This window comes from Ceratotherium simum, chromosome 24, assembly GCF_057802395.1.
Source record: "Ceratotherium simum simum isolate JZ-2026a chromosome 24, ASM5780239v1, whole genome shotgun sequence".
Taxonomy (NCBI): Eukaryota; Metazoa; Chordata; class Mammalia; order Perissodactyla; family Rhinocerotidae; genus Ceratotherium; species Ceratotherium simum.
The window spans coordinates 46,011,534-46,031,389 of NC_141923.1; the positions used below are offsets into that span (position 1 = coordinate 46,011,534).

A 19,856-nucleotide genomic window follows, 5' to 3' on the forward strand; every position below is an offset into this window, starting at 1 on the left:
AACAGAAATCATCAAGACCCACCAACTAAGATATAAAAATAGCACCAAATCATGAATAGGCTCACCAAATCAACTCTTCTCATTTGGTAAAATGCCAATATATCATATCTTGCAGACAGAAAGGGAAAAAAACTTAAAGCTCTTCCTAAATGAGAATTAATCAGTAACTACCAGATGGCTGAAGCCTATGCACACAAGAAGCAGCTGGTGACATGCTTCAAAAGTACACAGGGAGGCGGCCGGCCCTGTGGCTTAGCGGTTAAGTGCGCACACTCCGCTACTGGTGGCCCAGGTTCGGATCCCGGGCGCGCACCGACGCACCGCTTCTCCAGCCATGCTGAGGCGGTGTCCCACATACAGCAACTAGAAGGATGTGCAACTATGACATACAACTATCTACTGGGGCCTTGGGGAGAAAAAGGGAAAAAAAGGAGGAGGATTGGCATGGATGTTAGCTCAGGGCTGATCTTCCTCACAAAAAAAAAAAAAAAAAAAAAAGAACCTTAAGGTAAAGGGCAGAGGGGGATTCTCCCTCTGCCCTGACAACCCTGAGGTGGGTCCGTAAAAGTACACGGGGAATATAAGATTTGTAACCTGAAGGACACTAGGGAGAATCGAGTTCCTCCCAACAATATTGGCTTCTAGGGCTCTGACAGCTGTGGCAGAACTTATACACAATTACGGCATCAAACTTTCAGACACCTCAAGAAGAGGATACAGGCAAGGAACTGATCTCTCTAGCCAACCTAACCTGTCCTTCAATAGTTCCTACTGCAGAAACAGAAAATTAACAATTTGATGCCATAAGAAAAATAAATGGAATCAATTACAGAAATAGATTATTTAACAATCACATTGCACTGGGAAAGCACAGCAGAGTTCCTTTATTCCATCAATGAAAAATCCTAGAGTGAAGGTTAAACTAACATACATCAGCTGCCTCAATTACACAATAAAACAAGATTTAAGAGCACTAAGAAAATGGACCAAAAGAGAAACACTATTTTAATAATGTCATCACTTACACTGTCTTAAGTTCTTCAACCAGAGATGCAAAAGAAACCTGGAAATAGGAACATATCCTACTTAGTAATTTGCTCAAAACATAAATCAGTCAGAAATAGAAACGTATGTTATCCTTAAATTTTCCACTACACCAAAATCCAAATGGGAAAAGTAAACTCAGAAATTAATTCTTCCTAGTTTTTTTAATGTCATAATTATGAAAATAAAAAAGCACTTTGAAAGTAAGCAGCTTTAAAGCTACTTATGGTAAATGTAAGCCAAAAAAAAAAATCAATAGATAGATGTTAAAATTATTGAATTAATAATTCTAACCAGATAAAGAAAAAATACAACTAGGAAACTGCCTAATTTCAGGCAGCCTTTTACTATTATTTAGAGTCTTACTTTCTATTTGTATACTCAAAACCTTTCATCACTGTAGTAAGAAGCAACGACATCCTATCTACAGTACTCTACCCAGTAGCTGGCATATGGTCAGCATTCAGTCAATTGCAGCCTCTATTACTGATAGTCAAGTCAATAATCATTCACAGATTAAAACTATAATTGACAAATTTCACGTTGCAGAAGGGAGGAACAGACAAACGACAGACTTGCTATGTTTGAATGTAACAGGTTTGTCCATTGTTTAGAAGAGAACAATTGCAGGATCTACTAAATACATTACCTGATCATTCTGCTTAGCCTTTAAGTCTTGAACTTCTTTCGTCAGAGATGAATTTTCTGTTCTTATTGCCTTTTCCAAAGACATATAAGCACAACATACTTTTATTTTCTGAAAAAACAGCTAGCTTCAAAATACACTAGCTTCTCATTTTTCTTTTAGCTGCTTCCTTTCCACTCTGGAAGATTCAGAAATCTCACTTGTTCCCCACGTCTATAATTTTATAACTTTTAGAGCTAGCCAAATGGATTTTTAATTCAATTATTTCCACAAGTATCTCTATTTATGTTTCCACAACATCAAAACCACATAGTATACCACTGGTCATGTCACTTCTCTCCCTAAGCTCAAAGACATCTTTTAACTTATTTCTTCCACCAACTCCTATCCTAATCAAGTTAGTTAAGGCTAAAGATCATCATAAAAGAGAACTGCAGTCTCTCCTTTCTCTGGCCTCCAATACTATTTCACGAATTTACAAAGTCTGCTAGTTACCATTTGGCTATAATCCGGGCAGGGGTGGAAGTGAGGAAGCAGGTATTACAAACCATAACAACAGTATCTAATTCATTAAGGCAGTGAAGGCTACAATCAACTATGTATTTTTGTATTTCTAATAAAATCTTAACTATAATGAAAAAAGTTATATAACTTCATAAAATGTAGGTAACTAACATTAAAGTTTAAAAGCTATGGGAAAAATCTTACACAAATTACAGTGAAACCCCTTCATGTTCACTGAATAACCACAAAGAAAATAAATCTACAAAATGCTTTACATTCAGTTCCTCCTCCTTAGTGGCCACCTGAATAAGTCCAGTTTCAAGTAATTCTTCCACAGTCTTCAACTTCTCATCTTTTTCTTGAATGCTGAAATTGTAAATGTAAAACATATGTATGAACTATACTTCAAGGTACATGATATCACTCCTAAATATTTTACATGGATCAACTCCTGCATCCATCATTCCTTATAAACTTTTCATTCTAGAAAAGTTTCTGAGGATTTTTGATCATGGTCTAAGGGTACCTTCCTTTTTACCAATAAGTAAAATGCGCTAAATTAACACATGCTTACATGCTAGCCTAAACAAATAAATCAGTGCCACACGATACCCACAAACCTACCGTAACCGCAAACCAAATCAATCAATAGTATACCACTCTCTTCCACTATGAAGTGCAAAGAGAATTTTCAGAATCTAGATTAATATAGTCAATAATTCTATTATCTCAAATTTGGTAGAAATGGGTCATTAAAATATAAAAAGAAAATTTTAAACTCTTACCATTTTTCCATTTGTTCCACAACATCTTTATTAGGCTAAAATAAAAATCACCAAAAAATAAAGTTTAATTTTACCAAGTTTGCACGAGATGAAACTAGTTTAGAAATAGAATTCTATGAAAATTGTTCAGTTTTAATTAGATCCAACATTTAGGAAGATGATCCATATCTGAAGACTGCTAATAATTAAAGAATCCCTTAATTCAGAAAACACAAGACAGAAGAGAAGCAGCTACACAAAAGACAGAAAAAGATGAAGTATAAGATGGGCTGGCAAAATGAATTATTACCTTATGAATAATTTTTTAATTGCTATAAAAGACAATCTTAAGGAAAAGAGGAGAATTTGCCTTACTTCCTTTACATTAATTCAATTCTTCAAATATAAAAAATCCAAGGCTCTAAAGCCTTACAGACCAGGAAACATGCTTTGTTCTTTCTTTTTATAAATCGATTTTTTTTTTAACTTTTAAAACTAAGGTATAACATTTATATAGTCAAGTGCATAAACCCTGTGTACAACTTACTGAATTTTTAACATGAAGATATTATGTAACCACCACCCAGACCAATATATATGGGATATTTTGAAACTGATTGTAAATTGCAGAAGCAACACATGAACACATTCTCCTTGTAAGGCATTAAAATATGACATGTAAGCTGACCCATGTCTTTGATCCTTCCCTTCAACCGCCCCCTACATACACAAAAGTCCCCAGTGTTATCATTTACTGTGTGTCCAAAAGCGGGGTTTACCCGTCAGAATTCCCAAACCTTCAGACAGCTAAGCAGCCTGAAAAAACAGCTTTGAGGTCTTTTTCTTTGAACATTCTCTTCCACTCATCTCCAATATCACAATATCCTAATTCTTCTCCCTGCCTCTAGTCCATAAGAATGATTTTGTGAGGAGTACAGGAAAAATTTCCCATTGGGAAAAAATTTTCCTACCATCAGAAAGGAGATAAGAGCTGTCAAAAGTATACTAAATTAGGTTTATAAACTGAAAAATAAATCATGCAATGTTCATAAATCTTTCATCAAGATGGCTTTTATCCATCTCTATTTTTTTTTTTTTTTAATTTTTTTTATTTATTTTTTCCCCCAAAGCCCCAGTAGATAGTTGTATGTCATAGCTGCACTTCCTTCTAGTTGCTGTATGTGGGACACGGCCTCAGCATGGCCGGAGAAGCAGTGCGTCGGTGCATGCCCGGGATCTGAACCCGGGCCGCCAGCAGCGGAGCGCACGCACTTAACCACCAAACCACGGGGCCGGCCCTATCCATCTCTATTTTTGATAAAGACTCAACACAAAATTTGTAACTATGTATGCAATGGACTTATTGTGGTGATCATTTTACAACATAACATGTCGCATCATTATGCTGTACATCTGAAACTACTATAATGTTATATGTCAATAAAAGTAAAACGATAACACTGTTAAGTCCAAGTTATCTGCATCTTAGTCATTTAGTTGTAGTATTCCTTTAGACCTACCTACTTCTCCCCGACAAATTCAAACACCTCATTTGTCACCAGAGTGATCTGTCTAAAATTCTAGACAGAACGCGTGTTCATTCTTGCAGTACTCTTCAGTGGTTTCCCCACAAGCTAGATCAAGTTCATGGTCCTTAATATAGCGTAAAAGCCCTTCACAATTAGGCTCTGGTGAATCTTTCCCTACTCCTTACATTTCATAATTTGCACTTCTGCAATACGCCAACATGCTCTGAATATGTCAATTTTGCCACACACTGCCATGACTTCTAACACTGTATCCCCTCAGCTTGGATTGCCCCTTAGCTGTTGGGCAAATTCATGGCCATTTTTCAAAATCAGGTTTAGCTAAGCCCTCTCAGTGGCACCTCTTCACCTTCACTCTCCTTCTGATAGAATTATCTCTTCCTCTAAATCTGTACACACAATTCAAGAACTTTATTCATCACACTTCTCTGTGCTACACATCTATCTTCACACTAAGCCATATCCTTGAGGGCAGGAACCAAGTCTCATTCATCTCTGTAGCCTCAGCATGTAGCATAGTACCTAGCATATACTCAAATTAGTAAATATTTAATGAACTCTATTTCCTTCAACAAGGTTACAGTTTAACAAGTACTCTTGGTCCATTGCTCACTGAATATTCAATTGCACAAAACTGACCCAGCTTACTATCTATCCAACATCTTTACTATATACATTATTAGTCTAATCCAATCCAATTTTTTTCTCCCAAGATAATTTTCAAAACTACATCTTATACAATAATGAATTCTTCTACAATAAAAGGCAACCAGACAGCAGGGCAAAGAGAAAAAACTTCCTACTTCTGTAGCTTTTACATAATAATCTTGATCATGGAATCTTAAAAATCTACCAGAATAAGAAAAAGAAGTCATACTGCTTCTTTGCTAAAAAGTCAAGATGTTCAAAAAAAAAATAGGATACCTCAGAACTCTTCCCCTAAGGAAGTATTATTTTATTCTGAATAAATGAGATCTTAGTACCTGACTTATTTACATCATCTATCCCCAGGGCTACCTCCAAATGGAGCCTGCCCTCCTTTAAAAGCTACCTTACCTGGTATCTGTGGCCTTTCTGCTTCCTACACCTGAAGAAACAACAACTTGGCACCATGATTGGTTTCTGCTTCAGTAAGCTCAATCTTTTCCTCCAGGATAAAAATCCAGGGGGCAAAAGGACTGGATTTCTTTACATAACTCAACTGTTCATCTCTCAACTGCCATTTGGAATACTGACTGCCAGGCAGGAAGAGGTTAAAGAAAGGCAGAAATGAAAGAAGTTAAAACTATACTAATCTTTCTCTCTTCTTTCACTAGCAATAGCAATAACAATGACCAGAGAAAAAGCCAGAGAGATGGTTCTTTGGTCTGCCAAGATGAGAAAGATAAGTCACAACTACAAGCACAAACATAACATCACAGTCATATGATTTCTACTATTAAAAAAAAAAAAAAGAGCTTTCAGAACAAGAAAAAAAATTCTAAGACCTACCAAAGAGTAAATCTTAAATTAGCACCAAATGAGTTTCTCCTCTTATTAAATAATTCTTTTAAATAAATTTAAAAAATGAGGCTATGAAATTTTGTTCCGTGGACTGTTCTTCAGAAAACCAGTCTTGATAAAAAAAATCCAGCTCATGCTAAAATTTATTATTTTAACAAAATAACTAAAAGTACACAGAAACCTTATAGTTAGAAGGCTGACTCAATAAGGTAGGAATTAGAGGATTTTTTTTTTTCTATTATCTCCACACATGTGATAGGGAATTTTACATAAGATATTAGAATGGCAATTCTTAGGGCATCATGTTATCTTTAAGGAAAATAAAAATTTAAGGCTAGTGGTTTTACTCGTCTAATGATGGAGAATACCATTTTTAGTACAGAACAAAAGTTAAAAGATTTTTAAAGACTCAGGTTTTCTGTTTAAACCTAAGTAAGAGTTACACCTTTAATACTGGAATTTTAGGACAGTTTCACAAGTTTCTACGCATTTGTTTTACCTCCCATGAAGTTAATTTTAGAAAGTTTAAAACTTTATATGTTGAAAATAGGTATTCCAGAATCTCTGATAACCAACTCACAAAAACTACATTCTGTTTTTCTGGGTAAGGATTAATACAACCAAAAAATATTGATCATATTTTATCTAATTCAAGTCATCAATGTTGTATCTCACAATTGGTAAAATTAAAAATGCTGCCCACTAAACCCTAACCAGAGACTGTAAGAGACAGCCAGACTTTAGAGATGACAAACTGAGGGGGAGAAAAGTCTTACAATTGATGAAATGTCATACCTTTTATAAAATATACCACAACAGAGAGAAATAAGAATAAGATTTAAGAACAAGACTTCAATACCATTTTAGGATTATAGTGACATGAAGTCACGTCCCCACACTAAATATCACCCGTTCAGCATTTTCTCCTCTATTACCTTTAGTTTGCTAGGTTAAAGCATATACAAAGTAGTAAAGATTATGCAAAGCACTTAATATCGTTAAGTAGATTATTTCTCAACAAGTAAACATATGTTAACAAAATACTTCCAAAGTATTTGGCATATCTACTTACACCAATTCAATACCTGCAAAAATGTGAATTTTAAAATAAAAAAGAAAGCATGCATCTAGCTAAAGGAAGTGGTATCACTTGCAGTAACTTACATTTCAGCTTCTAATAAAACTACGTTCCAAAAATTTAAGAGTTTTAGAGAAACATGCAAAGCTTCCATTCATTCTAATGTGTCCTCTAATATCAAGAGTTTCTAGAATATTTTTAAAAACTGGAATTCGAAGAGTTGTGCAGGAGAGAAGAGTATGAAGGCAACTCTTAGGATTTAGCTGCGGAATGGACATCGCCTGGGGCTCTCATCTAAGGAGCCATGCTTATTCAGGCTGCTATAGTTTTGACGGCTTGCTATAAACATAGAAAAAAGAATGACGGCAGTAGGGGGTGGAGATGAAATGGAAAAAATACAAATTCTAAGGGAAAGGAATTAAGGTTTAAGAAACCTGCTGCACGTAAAGCATGGAGCTAAGCACTATACATAAACTTCCCCATGTAAACTTAACGAGCTGATGATGTAAAGAAAATCTCAGTGTGAAAGACTTGGAATGAGGTCTCAGAAAGGGTGAGCAATTTGATCAACATCACTCTGCTTTCAAGCGCTGGTAGTAGGTTTCACACCCATTCTCTTTTTAAGAAACCATGCTGCTTACAGAAAAAAAGTAAGGTTCCAAAAGTCTAAGGACTTTTATCCTGAGAGCCAAATATATCAAAATGCCTTAAAGAAATCTTTTTTATATATCCTATTACACTTTTTTTTGGGGGGGGGGGAGTGCTTATAAACAGGTTAGCATTAGCTTCCTCTCAGGGAAGAAAAATTATATTTTCCTTAATTTAGATACTTGATAAGCACAGGATGAATAGAAATGCAATTAAAAGACATATCTACACTAAAGCAAAATTGCTCAAAATCAAAGAGTTGGTTACTATTTAAGAAGAAGCAAATCTTGTTATACATTGGATATTTCTACCTTGTAATTCACAAAAAGCGTTACCTGTTCAGAAATAAGAGTCTGTAGCTTCTGAACTTCTAATTGTAATGCTTTGTTTTGGTCATGTAGAATCTGGAAGAAAGAATATCAATTTACTGTTTTAAGAAAAGGTAACAAAGCAGTCATTTGAAAGGTTTTTGAAAAAATCAAACCCATCTTATTGTTTTAAGTAGTCATGAAGTGACAAGTGAATTATATATTGACATAAGAAGGCAAATCTCATGTGGCTCCACCTTCTAGTCTCAATGAACTTATTTCCAGAGTATAGGAATACAGTAGTAGTATAAAGTACATGTACAATGATCTCTAAAACCATAGTTTCTACTGAGCCCCCTAATTCATTCATGTGGTTTATCCCCAAACAGTGTGAACACTGTGCTTGGAACTGTTTCATGTGTATTTCAAAGAGTTGAGCAGTTTGTGCCAATGGATTCTGGGAAACCCTGCTTTCATAAGTGAGTACTTACAGGGTTCCTATTAAATAAATGCAAAAAAGAAACAAATGCAAATCTTACTGCACACGGAGGTGAACCATGGCAATCAAAATGCTTTATAATACTCAAGCTGGCTGGCTATGACCAGAAACTAGCACTGCATTAATAACAGAGGTAGAGAAAACCATCACAAACTACCAAATGAAAACTGTAGCGAGAAAGTTAGGGCAAAACAAATTTCAAAAGTCTATTATAAGAACAGGTATGTTAAGATAATCTAGGCAAAAAAGTCTATGATAAAATTCATTGTTTATATAAGCCCTCAAACTACAGAAACATTGTTTCAGAGAGATTGCATGTAAAAAGTAGTATTTCTAGATTCACTTCAACTAAAAACTATACAAGGCTATTCAGATAGCGGAGTTGACAAACTTAATCACACACCTTAAATTCTTCCATTTTGTTTGAAATTCCACATTGTAGCTGCTCTTCAAGCAATCTTATTTTATCTTCCTTAATATGAATACTATGAGAAAAAAACATCAATTAAAATACTTCATATATTCAGAAAGTTTACATAAATCATGTGCACAACTATCAGTTACAAGCAGCAATATTTTCTGCAATTATACTTGAACATAAACGTATGAATGGCTCTATGTACAGCAATACTTTAATCACCTTTTTTGCATCTTCTCCAGTTCATGTGCAGCAGCAGCCTGTGTTTGCAATGAGATGAGAATCATCATTTCTCAGGAAGCACTCAAAACTATTCTTTCACTTATTTTTACATATATTAAAAAGTTACATTCTCATATATATGAAGTAAACAAAGTTAAAGCAATAGCATACATTTCTGTAATACTTTTTGCTGTCCAATGTTTTGTACTTCTCACTGATCAACTTTTATCCTAATAAAAGATATATCTTTTTTTGATTAAATGGCAGAAGGCTAAAACAAATCAGCACAACTCATTTCTCTGGCATCTCAAAAGTGATCAATTCAGTGGATCAAACATTAATTTCAACATGAAAATAATACCACCTAGGTGGGTTGTGAGAGTCATGGTCAAATAGAAGAGGCTTTTAACAACACACCACACAGCCGAACACAAGTAACCATTATATTTACTATCTACATGAGTAAAATTAGGGCTTGCAATACCAATGTAAATAAGTATAGACAAACTGAAATCCTGAGATAAATGCTCAAAAGTAATAAAGATCTACCTGTTCATTTGCCAAGGCCTGTAATTTCTGCACTTCAGCTTTTAATAAGAAATTCATATTCTGCATATCCTAGAACAAGAAGGAAAAACAGTGTTAGGAACATTTAATATAATTGACTTTGAAGTTTGTAAAGCAACTCTTCTACCTAAGAAAAGATCTCAAAGACAATGTCTCAAATTATAATTTCTTAAATCAGGACGAGAAACCATCAATTCCTATTATTTAGCATATTTCCCAAATTATTGTGAACTATGTCATGTGACACAACCATTTTGAACTTTTCCTCTTAGAGAGCTAAAGACGATTTTGTAATTTAGAAAAGAGACAGACGCTTTTCAAACGAATTCTAGAGCATTTTCCATTCTTCATAGACACTTGCACTGATTACAAGATCAAGGTAATTCAATGCCTGTAAAATACTGCAGCCATTTATAAAAATTACTGTACCTTAAGTTCCTCCTCTTTACTTGTTAAATGATCATGTTCATTTGCTAAAGAATCTTCAGTCTGTTTTATCTGCTTATCTTTTTCTGCAATCCTTGAACAAAAAATACATTTGTACATTCAATGAACACTTAGAAGCCAAGTCACAAACCAAAGGATTAAAAGCCTTGAATATGATCATCTTTACCTAAGTAGTTTCTCATGTAACTGAATCTTCCATTTCTATAGCCCCTTTCAGTTTAGTAGTAACTGTCATATGCATTACTACAACTCCTTAAAATATATACCCCTATTTTAAAACTTGAGGTCAAATAAGTAATTTGTTTAAGCTCACAAGCCTGGCAATGTCAAAATCAGATTTCAGGTCTTCTGAATTCAAGTGATCCATGTCTATGCAAATTATACAGCACACAAAAAAAACAGAACTTTGTTTGGGGCAAAGCACCATATAGTTACATACAGAGTAGGTACAACTACTTATTAGACACAAAAACTAACTTCCTTCCACTAATTTCATTTTATTTACTTATTTACTTATTTACTTATTTATTTATTTTTGTGAGGAAGATCAACCCTGAGCTAACATCCATGCCAATCCTCCTCCTTTTTTTTTCCCCCCAAAGCCCCAGCAGATAGTTGTATGTCATAGCTGCACAGCCTTCTAGTTGCTGTATGTGGGACGCGGCCTCAGCATGGCCAGAGAAGCTGTGCGTCGGTGTGCGCCCGGGATCCGAACCCAGGCCACCAGTAGCGGAGCGTGAGCACCTAACCGCCAAGCCACGGGGCCGGCCCCTTCCACTAATTTCAAATCACAATGATCTCTTCCAGATAATTACCAAAATCCAAATGAAAAAAGTTTCCCCAACTCTTTCTGTGACGAAGACATAAAAACACAGACTGTATAATGGTTAGGAACTCAACTTACTGAAGGGGGAAAAAAGAGCAAAAGTTGCTCCAAATCTGGTTGAGAATATTCTCTGAACAAGTTAGAATATAAAGTTAATCCCAAGTGTTCAATCTAACAAGTATCAGTTAGTGGTGACTAAGCAATTATAAGAGAAGTGTAGAAAGGCAGGCTTACACTTTATGTAATTCTTCTGCTAGAACTGAAGCAGAGGTCTAAGAAAGAAAAACAGGGTCAACATAAACGCATTTAAGAGAAAGTTTAAAAGTTGTACAAAAATCATTACAACAGAGCTTTAAAAATTAAAAGAAATTAATGTATATGAAGTTGTTAAGGCAGTATCTGGTTCATGATGAGTGTTCAATAAATAGTAACTATTATTCTGAAAGCAAAGTTTGATCACCAACAGCCAACATTAGGGAATTACACATCATAAGACATTTCAAATAAAACAAGGTGACAGGCCTAGAAACCAAGTAACTGACAAGCAACAAATACACAGGAAAAATAGCCACACAGGCCATTTTCATCCCAGTGCTTCTTTTCCTTAGTAACAACTTCCAATAATGAAATGTACACTTCATAATTAAGTTAACAATTAAGTCGTTGGGTAACACCTCCTTTTTAAAAGGTACTTATAGCATTCTCTAAGTATTTAATTATCAATAAATTTCTAGAGCTACTTCTCAGCTAATAACTTAAGATCTCAATTCAACTTGAGTTGACAATTTACATATATATACACATACACACAAACACCCTTTCCTATGTTAAATCATTCTCAATTAATTTTAGACTATAGTTCTACAAAGAAAGCAATTATGAAAAAAACATTTGCAATCTCAAAGTTTTGGAAGTTTGAATTTGCCTGAACCTTAAGAATAAGTTTTTCATGTTAAAACTACTTTTTACACAGAAAAGTGAGTTCTAGGCTAATACTTCTTCTACAAAAAGTAAGAATTTTAAAGTTGAAGAATTGAAATTCACAGTATGTATATTATAGAAATAAGTACTTGGAAGTTTCTTCTTTTTTCTTAATGTTGTATTATTGATATTCTAAAGGTTATCTATTTATATCTATCTATATCTATCTATCATGTTACATAACAATGTTGCCAAGGAATAACAGGTCAACCCCACTTGCAAAACTTTGAAGGTTTCCCCATTCACTAAATGGAAGTATAAATTTTAAAATGATCCTTTTGCATATATATAATCTGAGAGCTATGGTTCACATATTGCCATCACCTGAGAGTATATACTGTTTTCCCTTACGGCTAGTCAATATTTAGTGAATACCTTTAATACATAAACCATTCTTCTTGACACCACTTGGCCAATTCCTCCTGTTTTGTGACAGGATTGTGGATATTTTTTACCCCTATGGTAAAAACTCTCTAACCCACCTCCCCATTAGTTGGATTTGGATTTCTTTCTTAGTGTTTTCCCACAGCACTGTACATACTTTTCAGAATGCTTTGCACTCAGGATCATCACTGTTGATTCACTGACTAGTCTCCCAACTACTAATCCAGTGGTTGGCACTCAATAGGCACTCAGATGATTTTTTGCATGGCTAGGAAGCTATTAATAATGATAAGCAATAAGAAAGTACCATTACCTGGGCTGCTATCTGTGAATGGAATTGTTGAATTTGAGCTTTCAAAGCTTCGTTCTGCTCCAAAATATCCTTTCATAAACAGCGACCAAAAACAAGAGGGGGACAAAAGTGCGCTATTAACAAATATAGCAATGTATATGAACAAAATGAGTTACAGGTACATCTGTTTACCTTTAAAAAGGCATTCTTAGATTCCAAAAGGCACACTTTTATCCCACACTGACTAGGCATTCTATTCCAATAGTTAATCCATAAGCTAGACATTAGGACTATGTTGTGCTGTTCCTCATCTAATACAGAAAGCATGAGACTGTAGGTGAGGACAACTTCAAGCACATATCCAATGCACCATACTGTGACTACTGCTGAAAGATTAAGGTATAATTATTCATCACCACCCCAGAATTAGCATAAGATAGACTATGCTTTCTCTTCTACAGGCATATCCAACCAGTGCCCATCTTGATTTTTTAAAAAGAGGGGAAATTAGGTACCTGAACCTGCATCTGCAGAGACTCCTCTTTGTTCACCCTTTTTTGCTCTGATTCCATTAACTGCAGTAGTCTTTGCTCCAACTGTTGTTTTGATACCAAGGTATCCGTAAGCTTACTGTGCAGACTCTGTACTTCATTTTCTTTGGCCACAAATTTGCTCTGTAAATCTGTAACAAAACACTGCATTTTACACAGGACTCTTCCTTTGCCTGGTTGCTGCTACTCATCTCTAGTGGAGGCATTACCTCCTCCAGAAAACCCCCCTTGAATCTCTCCTCTGCTTCCTCTCCCACATACGGCTCCCCTGAGCAGCCAGCCCATGCTTACCTTTATCACAGCACCTGACACACTGTACTAATCTGTCTCCTTTCCCAGAGAGTGTGCTTTCTGAGATCAGAGATTGCCTTTTCTCTACATCCAGAGCTGTGCCGAAGACTTGGCACACAGTACACACTCAAATGTGTTAACTAAATGGTACATGGATGCTTAAAACTGTTACATCATTTCTTGGAAACATTCTTTATTTCCCCAAAGATACTTTAGTAAGTTATCTAGTGAATTTCTTATAAATTCCCTCTACTCTCCTACCTGGAAAACAGAAAGATGCTGAAGGCTAACAAACATCCTGGTGTAAGAGAAAGTAAAACTTTTCTGTCTGCTTCTCTTCTTAGCAATGACCCCAAAACAACAAAGCAAATGAGAAACATAAACTATCTTTGATGCAATCAGAAAATAAACGTAACTCCAAATCACAAGAAATTAAAATAAAATGGAGAGATGATCACTAACTTGGCAGAGTCGAGGAAGTCCAAAACGGCGCGGGGGGGGGGGGGGGGGTATGGACCACCATCACCAAGGATAGAGAGGCAAATATACAGAAAAAGAGGAAAATGTGCAAGTCTGTGTGTGCACGCACGTGTGTATTATCTATGTTTTAAGAAAAGATGTTCGGGCCGGCCCCATGGCTTAGCGGTTGAGTGCACACACTCCGCTGCTGGCGGCCCGGGTTCGGATCCCGGGTGCGCACCGACGCACCGCTTCTCCGGCCATGCTGAGGCCACATCCCACATACAGCAACTACAAGGTTGTGCAGCTATGACATACAACTATCTACTGGGGCTTTGGGGGGAAAAAATAAATAAATAGAATCTTTTAAAAAAGAAAAGATGTTCCTTCTATAATACGACACTAATAGAATTGAACACAACTCAAAAAAGAACTCCTGAAAATTAAACTATATGTTTATATATGGTAATATCCAGGATTAGAACTCAGAAGAGCGTAATACTTTTTATCAGCAACAATAAAAGTTAAAACACTGAATTAATGCCTTCAAAATTCTGTTGGAAAAATTATTTCCAACCTAGAATTCTCCATCCAGTCAAACTACCAATCAAGCATGAAGGTAGAAAGAATAAAAACATTTTCAGATAAGCAAAGCCTCAACAAATGTACTTCAAGGCACACTCTTGCGAAGCTACTAAAAGATACGCTATAAATGAAGGAGGAAAGCAAAAAAGATGGCAGTGACATAGGATCCGGAAAACAGGGTAGAGAGACTAAAGAAAATCTCAGGAAGACAGCTATGGAGACAACGTAGAAAGCAACAAGTACTGGAGCAGGAAAACTGAGGACTTCAGAAGGATATCCCCAGGAAAAATGAACAGATTCTCTAGCATCTAACAGGTTGAGAGGCTGGGGGAAGGAAGAGAGTTAAGGGGAGTTTAACCATAGGTAAAACTTTAAACAATAAACTAAAGATCAAGCAAGTTAAAAACATAAAGCAATAATTAAAGAACATTGTTCACAAAAAGAATTGCAGTTTTAATATTTATCTTGGCTCAGCATTGAGTTACACAGTCATAATGATGTAAACAATGAATATTGATATAATCAAAGAGTATGCAAAACCACATCAGAAGAATGAGGGGAGCTGGGAGGAACAGTATGGGAGTATTCAGCCCTCATTTCCTGTAATAGAGAGATAACAGATGCCTATCAGGAAACAGCAGTGTAAGTATAAAAATTATGCTTATTTAGAAATATTACAAAAACACTAAAAGCAAAAGTGACTGTTCTGGTCAGAGTGAGCTTTTACTGTTTATAGTTATACAGTTGATGGACAGTTACATATAGTTTATAGTTACAATTCTTTTGGCAAAATTCATGTGTGCTTTGTGGATGAAATATAAAATATTAATTTTAAAAGTAAGCTAATGTATCTTAACTTTATATATAAAGAAAAAGGGCTTCAAATATTTTGGGTCTATTTAGATATTGAACCAAAGGGAAATACCTAGAGGGGGTAAAAGAAATCAGAGGAAACCAATACAGAGCAACACTCTGTATGATCTCTCCTAGGGTGTGGAAATGTATTCTACTAGCTCATCACCTCTTCCGTGGGAGCAAGAGAGTAGTGGAGACAGTAATAATACACACAATACAAGCTCCATTATCTCCCAGATGGATTCATCACATTAAGAATAAGTAGTGAAAGTTAGTACTAAGTAGCAGTTTTAAGTAAATGACTTGGAAGGGTAATACTCGCACTGTTTTTCTCTTCACAATATAGGAAGTGAGTCTTTCCTTAGAAACAAAAAATAGAACGAAGAGGGGCCAGCTCAGTGGCATAGCGGTTAAGTGCGCGCGCTCAGCTTCAGCAGCCCAGGGTTCACAGGTTCAGATCCCAGGCACACACCAACACACCGTTTGTCAAGCCATGCCATGGCGGTGTCCCATATAAAGTAGAGGAAGATGGGCATGAATGTTAGCCCAGGGCAATCTTCCTCAGCAAAAAAGAGAGGGGTTGGCATCGGATGTTAGCTCAGGGCTGGATCTTCCTCACTAACTAAATAACTAACTAAATAAATTAATTAAATAAAATAAATAAATAAAACGAAGAGTTGATAACTATAGAAAGGAAACACACACAACCAGGTTCCCACTACCCTATTATGGACAATAATTTTATCTGCAACTTAACATTTCGAGAGGGCTAGGAGAGAGCTTATTTTTAAAAACCTAAGAGATGTTAAAGAAATAGATACTCTGTAAGTGTAAAAGCTATTTTTATTGAATGCCAAATTATACTTTCTTCACATATGGAGAAGGGGGAAATCCTACCCAGAATTATATACTAAATTTATGTGAATACCTCGTCCTCTTACCTTGCTGTGCTGCCTCATGCTCTGCTGTTCTCTTCCTGATATAGCTCTGAACTTCTTCCCACCTTCTTTCAGCTTCTTGTAGTTGAACCTGGAGAAAGGATAATTCAGCAAAAACACAGGATTTCAAGTAAAAGAAAAAAAAAAGCGGCATCCTCTACCTTTTACTGTTGTGTCATAAAACTGCTTATTCCAACAACCAGTCTCCTATATTTTAATAAGATAGGCAGATATGCCCAGCCTGATAATGCACACAGATATTATCAGCCACAGCCATTCTACCCTCCAATATACAAGATTTACAGATTGGAGATTATTTCAGAAACTCAATATTTGTACTGGTGGATCAATGTAGCCACTACTATGTATATATCTAATCCACTCAGCTATGATCTGTTTTCCATCAATCTTCCTTCAGCTGACAGGCTTTCAAAAGACAGGATGGTATCTTTATTGCTAAATCTCCTAAACACCTACAATTCATATTTTGAGGTACAGCACAACATTTCAATTATGACTATAATCTTTAGTGTCCTTTATCTACTTATCCAAATCCATAGAGAACAAACTTCTATATTTATAAATGCCAGCCATAAACACACCAGCAAGACAAATAGTAAATAAAAGAAAGGACAATTATATCAATCTCCCACAGGGACCCAAGAAAACTTCAAGAAAACAAAAATCACGCTATTTTCCATATTCAATTATTCTCAAAGCCCTTTTAACCCCTACTACTCTGGAACTGGTATCAAGGTATGATTATATCAATGACCTAGACAGGAATCTGTCTAATACATTTAACTTACACAACCTGAACTACACCTTCAACAAATCCTCTCCCCAGTAAAAGGAGGAACACACAATTCTACTCATCATTCTACTCAATGTGCATATGCTATAAAGTACAAGAGAAATGAATCTACTCTCTCAATTAGCCTGAGAAATCCCATGCATCTTTTCTCAGTACGAGCATCTCATGGTACCAAGTGCCATTCCGGTGTCTTCACAAACAATGTGTGATTTTTGCACACTATGGCTCAAGTGAGAGCAACTGGAGCAGTCCTTGGTCTTGTGCTCAAGCAAAGGAAAAGCATCTATTCCAATAATGGAAGAAAGATAGGCTCTACTGAACTTACTGAGAAATCCAAGTCATGGATGATAAGTGATGCTGAAGGTAATTTTAACCACATGATTTTTGCCTTACACATGTAGACTCGAATCTCTATTTATTAGCTGAAATTCTGTTTATACCTGTCAATCAGTTAATTTCATTTTTCGTATCTTCAAACAGTCTTTAACTTCAAACTCAAGCCCATATTCAATTCTTTCATTAGCGCACAGACTTCTATATAGGCCAGGCACTAAGACCACAGGTCCCATTAAGCCTCAAACCTCATTTCTCACACTTATATACAAATTTAGGTCACTAAATATCTACATTATTTATGAAATGATAAATACAGGTGGAAATTCGTCACCTTCAACTGAGTAACTGCTTGCTCAGCATTCTTCTTGTGGACTTCCTCCTGCTGCAGCTTTCCTGTTTTCTCAGTCAGCTCATTCACCAACCTAGCATAATCCTGGCGCAGTTTATTTAGTTCAGCAGACTGCCTAAAAACAGCAACTGGGTTAGGAACTCTCCATTATCACAAACACATAAAGAGTAGATAAACAAAATATATTTTCTATTAGTTTTGCTGAGTTAGTAACTCCACTTACAGCCAACTGAAAAGGAGTGCTATTATAGTGACTATGTACTAATAACGAAGTTTGGTTGAGTATAATCTCTGAATCATTCTGATAATTACACCAATTCTAAAACCACTATAAAACAACCAAGAAAAATGGATGACCACCCACTCATAAGCATGAATCAACAGTATCACCCTCAAATTGGTGTCTGAAATTTTATTAAAATCAACCAGTCAGTGTTTACTCTATGTAAGCATGCTACCAGTCTTCTCTAGGGCACTGTTTCTCAAAGTATGGCCCAAAGCCAACTACGTCACTATCACAAGGAATGTGTCTTAATATGCAGATTCCTGGGCTCCACAACAGAGCCACTGAATCATAATCTTTTAGTGGTAGGACTCAAGAATATGCTTTTTAACTAACACGCCAGATGCTCTTGAGAATAATTAAGTTTGAGAACTACTATTAAAGGGAATAGATGGCTTAAAACTTGTAAATTCAGTCTCATAAATTTGTAGACTATGCCACTGGTGGCACTAGTATTTATCATAAAGTTCAGCTGAAGAGGTTCTTCACACAGCAAGAGAATTGTTTTTCAAAATTAACTCATTTTAGAAAAATGTATAAAACAAAAGTCTAACCAATCACTATCAAACACCACTTTGATGATTCATGAAAATACTCTGCCATTTAATGAAAATTCTCTGCCATTCAATTAAAAATAAAGCATTTGGAAACATACTTGCTTTCCAGTTGGTTTGTAGTGTTGCTGACAGCATCTCTCAGTATGCCATTTTCCTGCTTCAAGTGAGCTATCTCTGACTCCATCTGCTCACGAATTTGCTGAAACTAAAATTATTTTACACACACACGTAAGATTTAGAAAATGATTGCTAAAGCTAAAAGTTTCTTTTAAAAGAAACTTTATGATAAGAATGTAAAAAGCATCAATAGAACGAAGTTTCAACCACCTTTCTCAAATAAATATAAACAAATTAAAGGATAAACTACATTTTGATAGTGATGAATGCAAAGTAAATACAAGCTGCCACAGTATTCAAGAACACAAGTAGATGCTAGGTGCTATCATATTTGAAATGCAAAATAAATACACAGAGATGTTGTTTTAGAACTAAAAGATGATTTAGAACTTCTTTCCTATCCAAAGGACTCATAGAATTAAGACTGTCTTGATCCCAGAATATGTCAATTTTATGTTAGCAATATTTTTAATGAAAGATTTTAGTAATCAAAAGTTTAAAAACTGACAATACATTCAATACATATATAGTAAGTTACAAATTGAGCCATAACCCAATAGATGGCAAATTCATTACACAAAAATGTACTTGCTAAAATATTCTGACCTCTAATTTTTTCTTTCAGAATTACAGAATCAAAAGATAACCCCAAGTCTTATATTCCTATAAGGATATGTCTTACTTTAGTATGTGAAATAATCTTAATAATTTTTAGTAAATCTATGCAATTAAGAGAAATTAAAGTATATGTTTCTATTTTTCAGAGAACTTACCATATGAAATCTATATCCTGGCCTCTATAAGCAATCAAGTAAAAAAAAAAATGATGAATCACTTCAACACCTTTCACCCTCAAAAGATGTTGCTACAAGTACTTAACTAATTTTCAAATTAATAGTAAGTAGGAATTAAGAAGAAAAGATCACTTGAGGCTAGGAAAATCAGGTCTTCAATAACCTTATTAACAGGAAAGAATACTTCAAATAGCTGGGGGTTGGGAATATGGAGGATTGGGCCAAATGAAAACATAGAAGCTTGAGGGT

At 35.4% G+C, this 19,856-nt stretch overlaps 1 protein-coding gene across 16 annotated transcripts in view; it reads right to left on the minus strand.

The window, feature by feature from the left end:
* KTN1 (kinectin 1) overlaps positions 1 to 19,856 on the minus strand; it is a 102,185-nt gene that overhangs the window by 33,953 nt on the left and 48,376 nt on the right. For all 16 annotated transcript variants that reach the window (XM_087448469.1, XM_087448476.1, XM_087448472.1 and 13 more), the window contains 15 exons: positions 18,795 to 18,901; positions 17,839 to 17,971; positions 16,361 to 16,448; positions 13,194 to 13,360; positions 12,700 to 12,768; positions 11,256 to 11,293; positions 10,178 to 10,268; positions 9,731 to 9,799; positions 9,182 to 9,219; positions 8,945 to 9,026; positions 8,070 to 8,138; positions 2,980 to 3,014; positions 2,470 to 2,560; positions 1,694 to 1,762; positions 1,026 to 1,063 (listed from right to left, as the gene is read on the minus strand). In XM_087448469.1, coding sequence (XP_087304595.1) covers positions 1,026 to 1,063; positions 1,694 to 1,762; positions 2,470 to 2,560; positions 2,980 to 3,014; positions 8,070 to 8,138; positions 8,945 to 9,026; positions 9,182 to 9,219; positions 9,731 to 9,799; positions 10,178 to 10,268; positions 11,256 to 11,293; positions 12,700 to 12,768; positions 13,194 to 13,360; positions 16,361 to 16,448; positions 17,839 to 17,971; positions 18,795 to 18,901 — 1,184 coding nt within the window. The remainder of the gene's footprint in view (positions 1 to 1,025; positions 1,064 to 1,693; positions 1,763 to 2,469; positions 2,561 to 2,979; positions 3,015 to 8,069; positions 8,139 to 8,944; positions 9,027 to 9,181; positions 9,220 to 9,730; positions 9,800 to 10,177; positions 10,269 to 11,255; positions 11,294 to 12,699; positions 12,769 to 13,193; positions 13,361 to 16,360; positions 16,449 to 17,838; positions 17,972 to 18,794; positions 18,902 to 19,856) is intronic.